Raw genomic sequence first — 7,337 nt, 5'->3', positions numbered from 1 at the left:
ATATATATATATATATATATATATATATATATATATATATTAGTGAAAGGAGTCTAGCTCCCGAAATTTTATTTTATTTTTTTTGAAAAATCGGAATAACTCCATTAGGCTTAAAGCCAATAACGACTGCAAAGCGATCAATGTCTGAATGATCTGACGACCACTCACACACAAAGTTAAGAACTTACTACAAACTACAAATTAAAAACCAAAACTCCAAGAAAAACTAATGACGTCACTCTGTCAAGTTAGGAATTGAGTATCCCGTAATATAATGATGTGGGACCAGAAATAGCTACAAAAACAAACCAATCTACACTACCAACAATTGTCTAATGTAATCGCATTATTCACTAACCAAAAACTACCTAACAAAGTGAGATAAAATGAATTGGACCAGTAGCCCAATCCAGTGTACCCCCACCATCTCTAAGTATGAACTAATTCATACCGTGAAACTGCAAATGACTCATTAATCACTTATAGTTTGTTTAATGTTATCTAATACTCAGATAACCATAGTAATTCTAGATCTAATACGTGCAACAAATCCTGACTTTTGGAATGGATGCATTTATTAGATAAAAGGTCAACGCAGCCTCTGCCCATCGCTTTGATGATTCATGATAACTTGACAGATCGCACAGCCTTTATGCTGGCGACGCATCATTCAAATATTTGCCCTATCAACTTTCGATGGTAGGATAACGGCCTACCATGATGGTGACAGGTGACAGAGAAGGTTATTGTTGAAGGTGAGACAATGGTAGAGGTTGAGAAGGTTATTGTTGCTGCACCACAGGTCGAGGAGGTTAAGCAAGTGAAGAGGAGATTCTCCTTCCCTATATATGATGGAGGTGGAGGGAGCTTGTGCCGCAATCTTTACTGCATGAGTGTTGTAGTGCCCAATCAGACTTGAAGAAACAGGAACAAGACTAATCTACAACCCATTCTTTTTTTTTTTCTTTTTTTTTATCTCTCAGTTTTAGCATAGGTAAGTTACTGGATGTGCGTAATTAGTGACAACCTTATATGACGGGCTGTCACGTGTAATTTTGCTTAGTATTTAATATAGTTAAATATGTCGAGAGAAAACTATCAGACGACTCTCTCTAAGGTTTTGAGAGAGAACTATTTGACGACTCTCTCATCAAGAAAGAACTATCAGGCGATTCTTTCTAATTTTTCTATTTATCTAGTATATTAATGTAACACCCTGACCTTAAACTTATTTGAATAAGTAAATAAGCTAATTCCCAAATACCATCACAGTTGCAAAACAAATCAGCAATCCAAATCAAAGAAATCAATGATAAGTCATTCAACTCAATCTCAAAATCGATTACAACTATTGAACAATTCTCATAATCCAGTATCCCAATCGTTACTCAAGATCTTACCGTAAGTAGTGTTAATTTTACCTTTCACAACTCTAGCCACAGCCATAATCAAAGCCGATTTCTAATCCCCTCCAACTCATGGATGGTCGGAACAAGTCAATTCCAGCGGTAAGCCACGAACCATGCATCAACATCCCTCCACCACAGGACTTGTCAGCACCGTTGGGATGAAGTGAATGGACGACGAATCGTTGTAAGACGATGGTTTTGGGAAAGAATCCTGGCTGGGCCTTCCTCCCACTAGATTGTCCTCCTCCAGGTCTTTTTCCCCTCCTCTCAGCCCAAAAAAAAACAAAATCGGAGAAAAGCCCCCAGAGATAGAGAGAGAGACCGTCAGAGTTCTAGAGAGGGTGAGAGCCCCCTAGAAGCTTCCCCTCTTCTTTCTTTCCTTTCCTTTTGTTTGTTCTCCCAGGTTCTCTTTTTTTCTTCCTTCCTGAAGTCTCTCGACTTCTCCTCTCCTCTTCTTTTATTTTTTTATCTTTCCCATCCCTCTTGATCTTTCTTTCTTTATTCTTATTTTATTTTATTATCAAGTTGTATTAACTTTGAGGCAATGTATATACATATACACATTATACATAAATCTTAGTAAACATAAGTATCTAAAAATAAATACTCCCGAGCAATTACCAGGCCACTAAAACTTAGATCTTAACTAACCCCATCTTGATACGACTTTAGTAAGCCCCATGTGTACATTTACCAAAGTAAATTGAATTACCAAATTATTGGAGTATTACAACATAGATTATATATATACACGTACATGTGCATATGTATAAGGACATACCAGCCCAAATAAAAAGATTATTTCTTATATTTTATAATCAAGGGTATTATATAGGCCCAGCCAGGATTCTTTCCTAAAACCATCGTCTTACAACGGTTCGTCGTCCATTCACTTCATCCCAACGGTGCTGACAAGCCCTGTGATGGAGGGATGTTGATGCATGGTTCGTGGCTTACCATTGGAATTGACTTGTTCCGACCATCCATGAGTTGGAGGGGATTAGAAATCGGCTTTGATTATGGCTGTGGCTAGAGTTGTGAAAGTAAAATTAACACTACCTACGGTAAGATCTTGAGTAACGATTGGGATACTGGATTATGAGAATTGTTCAATAGTTGTAATCGATTTTGAGATTGAGTTGAATGACTTATCATTGATTTCTTTGATTTGGATTGCTGATCTGTTTTGCAACTATGATGGTATTTGGGAATTAGCTTATTTACTTATTCAAATAAGTTTAACGTCAGGATGTTACAATTAATTACGTGTAATTTTGTTTAGTATTAATATATTTGCTTAATATCTTAGTTCATTAATAAAAGAAATGGGAAGTTTGAATAAAAAATTTGTGCGTGTAGGGTGTGCGTGAATAAGTAAATTATTTTCATTTCATTTTGGTAGCTGTATGATCAAAGTGGGGACGACATGAGAATCACACACAGATTTGGGTATGGCCACCTCCTTCTTATCCTTTGAATAATAATCACCCCGTTTAGGCTCGCATGCACTTTTTTTTTTTTTTTGGTAATCGATTAGTTATGTCATGTCATTAGAATATCAGCCACTCCGATCCAATCCAAACAAGAAAAATAAATCATGTCACACAGACCAAAATAAATATGATACACGTGTTTGTACTGTCATGATCATTCAGAGCTTGATAGCATACTCGTGATGATTTTATGATTCAGGTTTTTTCACTTGTATTCCCAAATCCGAATTCAAAATGATTATACATGTGAAAAGTCTCTCAAGTCTGAACTTTATTGGATAAAGAAATCTGGAAAAAGAAAAAAAGAAAAAAGTCGAATTCAATTTTCATAAAAAGTAGTTTATTTTTCAGTCGTAACATCTCTTTCGAGTCAGCTTTATCAAAGGATGAGGATAGGGGATCTAGAACGCGCCTCACACGCGCGCCTCTCTAAAACTTTCTGAAAACACCTTCTCCTCTTTATCTCGTCCGGTTGCGCCGCGGCACCGGTAGCGGTCGATGGCCGAGCCGATGCACGTGGAGGGCGGCCGGACGGGAAGACGATTCATGGGTTATGTTTGTGGCTCGATTATGGGTTTTGAGCAGATCGGGTTCTCAACCGAAGCGATTTTTCGGCTGCTGCATCGGAGGCGAAGGCGCGGCGGGAGGATAGATGGGGGTGGAGCAAAGGAGGTCTTGCGCGGCAGAGGGTCGATGGTCGAACTGGAGTTGGCGGATCGAAGGTTTTGGCCAACGCCGTGAATGCAAGATCGCGGCTTCTCGAGCTCCAGATCCGGATCTGGTTCCTGTCACGAAACTTGATGGTTGCTGGTTTGTCGTTTCTTCAGTATGTATATAATTTCATTACTTACATAATGATACAGTAAACAAAACTAGCTATTTGAATTGATAATTTAACTATATGGTAGTTCCCACTTAAGTATGTGCATAAATTGAAACTCTCTACCAGAAAAACACAATTAAAGCGGACCAATAGTTCTTATTGATGAGAGCTAGCTGAAGATACATACATATAGCTAGGTAGATGACATACATAAGGAAATTATTGGGAAATTATTGCTCAATTTATTTGGAGTAGATAGAGAGGTATGATCCGCAGGCTAGGTGATGGATCAATCCATAAGCCAGCATATCAGTGCAGGAGGAACATCTTGTACCAATAGGCAGAATACTTGAGGTATCTTTTCAGATTATCCTTGACATCAACTAATGTTAGGCCAAACCCAACTGTGTAACCAGCATCCCATTCGAAGTCATCCCAAAATGACCATGCGTAGTATCCCTTCACTTTTACCCCATCCCTGAAATATTCAATCAATAACAATTAATCGAATAATTATTAACTCAATCTCTAATTATAAATTATACCAAAAACCATGCACTACATGAACGAGTGTGACTCACTTAATAGCCTTCAAAAGATACCACAAATGGTCGTGATGGTATCTTATCCTCAAATTATCCTTACGAGCTTCTTGAATTGGTGTTGAGGCATTATATCCGTATGCATATCCTGCAAAATTATATACAATCTTAGCATGCATAAAATACTAAAATTAATCATGTAATATATGGTTATATATAAGAGAATCGATCGTTTTACCATTCTCAGTAATATAAATGTTTGGGTTATTGTACTTCTCCTTTATATACAAAAGAACCTCTCTGATCCCTTTCGGATAAACGAAAAGCCAATCCAGATCAGTCTGCATGTTTACCACATAATTGTAAACATCAGTATCTAAATGAATAACTTGAACGTATACCATAGAGCTAGAGAGAATGAATTAGTACATACCGCTGCACCAATAAGAGCCCCATTTTTATCAGCTGTGACAACAAAATAGATTTAGATGTGTTAGAATCGAATAGCAGTTGAACTTAGTTATTATATATGGTACGTGTGGGGATTAATGATTGATGGATGCATACTAGTAGAAGCACCGACTTGTCTGTCTGCACTCCAACTATGGTTGACAGCGTTGGATAAAGCTGGTTCATCAACTGTGTAATATGCTGTGTAGTAATTCAACCCAAGAAAATCGAGGGAGCCTTTTATCTGCTTCGACTCAGCTTCTGTAAATTTCGGCAATCGATCCCCGACCAAAGATTTCATGACCGCCGGATAATCCCCATGAAATATAGGATTGGCAAACCTACAAGATATTGAAAATTCATACAAAATCAACACATGAAGTTTTACAGAAGAATTACGTCTTAATATTTAAGCAGCTAGCCTCACCATCCAAACATAAAGTCGAGTGATCTAAGAGTGGCTCTTCGGCTAGCCAGCTGTTCTGGGAACTTAGGTTTCCACCAGTGAGTCACTATGGTAATCCCGATCTGTCCCTTTTGGGTAGCCTGCTTACATATATTCACATTAGTTCGTTAATTCAAGTTATATATCTATATTCACGTATTCATCGTAATATTCAAATATATAACGAATGCAGCTAGGGTTACAGTACTTGATATTTGTCCTTGTATATCTTGACAGCAGCTGAATGAGCAAGAAGCAAATGGTGTGCCGCAATGTAGGGTTCAGTCGCTGAGTTACCGGAAGTGCAGTTACCCTCATAGTTAGAACACCGCCCCGGCGCAAAGGTACCGCCGTTGTAGCCATTAATAGCAAATCCGTTAGGTTCGTTCATCGTGACCCAGTGCTTTACTCGATCACCAAAAGTCTTGAAACAAAAGTCCACATAATCTCCGTAATCGTTTCTGTTAAACATCAAGTGCCGAAATGATCACGTTACCACTAGTTATAATGATCAATTACATATATATGTGGGTAGTCCGATCCGTCTAACTGATACACGTTGTCTTACATTATGTTTCGGCTTAAGAGCCCGCCATACAGTTCATCAAGTGCTTGGGGAGGATCATAATGGAGTAAAGTCACAAAGGGCTTGATACCTTCAATTCTCACATCAAATTAATATATAGGAAAATTAGGAATGATCGTCGACTATGAAACTTGCCAAATTCTCAACAGTTTATTAGTCAAGAGAAATGTGATAGAGAAAGCAATTTCATTCATAGAGAAAGCAATTTCATTCATAGGAAAATGTGATAGAGCCAGAAAATTGAGAGCAGAATTGAGATGTTCACCGTTTGATACGAGCTCATTGATGAGATTGTTGTAAAATTTGACACCGAGTGGGTTGACTCCTCCGCTGAGTTTTCCCTCTGATCGATCGAGAAGCACAAGAGTTGAACATGTCAATATGTATATAATTTTGTAGTTGCCATGAACATCAGAACATGCCAAGTAATTATTAACCATTTTTGACGTATATTTAGTTGTTTCTATGATTAAGATGGGTTACACAACATTATCATCTTAATTAGTTCTTACTTGGAAGTAATCTGGACCATGAGATTGAGAATCTGAAGGTGTCCAACCCAATTTTCTTCATCAATTTGATATCTTCCTGTCATATCAGTTCGTGCATCAGTCATCGAAACAAATGGATCAAGATCCTCTCTTAATATTGTCCGATGAGATCCCTAATATCAATCATTTAATCTTAATCTTACGGCCAGAATCTCTTCCATTTGGGTGGGTCCCACCTCACACGGCTACACGACATTTAAATTTTTGTCCGTATGATCAAGGTTGGATGACCCATATCTCTCATATATGAAGCAATATTAGGAGGTATTAACAGATGATCACATTCCCATAACAACCGCGTACTTAATTTTTGAGCATATATAATACATTGCCATCCAATTAATTTTTCTTCTTCAAAGGATAGCGATGGCTTTGTTGATTATATATAAGTAGAACTTATTTCAGTGTGCTTGATTATTAAGTAATGAGAAAGTCATTTAAATTTACCTTATAACGATGGTAAAAGTCATTTGCTACATCTCCGGTGCTGTGATCCCATATCTTTTCTGTCATCACGCAATAACACTTTCACAATAAACGTCACTTTACTGTAGCGCAATACATAAAAAATTGAATATTATAATAGTACATTACAATCTATTACTCAATGGATTATGACTTTATTTGTAATTGCTTTTTCATATGTTTACATAGATATCGGTCCTATATCATCTAGCAAATGTGATAATATTAATTGGACAAACTCTCACTTTCGTTAAAATTATACAAGTAATCACAACTAGTGCTAAGCTCTTAGGCATGCAGTGTCTTAGTGATTTTTTTTTTCCCTGGTGACCAAGCAGATAAAGTCCTGAATCAAAAGCAAAAACCAGTTTAAGTCGATTTGCGAGCATATATAGCACGTAGAGCATGTGGCCTCTTGCTCGTTCCCTCTTTAATACATGAATACGTAGCTCAGGGAAACATGCATATGAGAGAGAGAGAGAGAGAGAGAGAGAGAGAGAGAGAGAGAGAGAGAGAGAGAGAGAGAGAGAGAGAGAGAGAGAGAGAGAGAGAGAGAGAGAGAGAGAGAGAGAG

At 37.6% G+C, this 7,337-nt stretch overlaps 1 protein-coding gene across 1 annotated transcript in view; it reads right to left on the bottom strand.

The window, feature by feature from the left end:
* Positions 1-3,863: 3,863 nt before the first annotated feature.
* The window catches only part of LOC101310251 (vicianin hydrolase-like), a 3,904-nt gene continuing 430 nt past the window's right edge, over positions 3,864-7,337 (bottom strand). The window contains exons 3-13 of the mRNA XM_004306452.1: positions 6,747-6,805; positions 6,261-6,336; positions 6,014-6,091; positions 5,731-5,818; positions 5,371-5,623; positions 5,145-5,263; positions 4,835-5,058; positions 4,701-4,732; positions 4,506-4,608; positions 4,307-4,415; positions 3,864-4,203 (exon numbers count right to left, since the gene is read on the bottom strand). Coding sequence (XP_004306500.1) covers positions 4,035-4,203; positions 4,307-4,415; positions 4,506-4,608; positions 4,701-4,732; positions 4,835-5,058; positions 5,145-5,263; positions 5,371-5,623; positions 5,731-5,818; positions 6,014-6,091; positions 6,261-6,336; positions 6,747-6,805 — 1,310 coding nt within the window. The 3' untranslated portion in view covers positions 3,864-4,034. The remainder of the gene's footprint in view (positions 4,204-4,306; positions 4,416-4,505; positions 4,609-4,700; positions 4,733-4,834; positions 5,059-5,144; positions 5,264-5,370; positions 5,624-5,730; positions 5,819-6,013; positions 6,092-6,260; positions 6,337-6,746; positions 6,806-7,337) is intronic.

This window comes from Fragaria vesca, linkage group LG7, assembly GCF_000184155.1.
Source record: "Fragaria vesca subsp. vesca linkage group LG7, FraVesHawaii_1.0, whole genome shotgun sequence".
NCBI lineage: Eukaryota > Viridiplantae > Streptophyta > Magnoliopsida > Rosales > Rosaceae > Fragaria > Fragaria vesca.
Note: the sequence above shows the minus strand (reverse complement) of the source record. Positions and strands in the feature narration are given on the sequence as shown.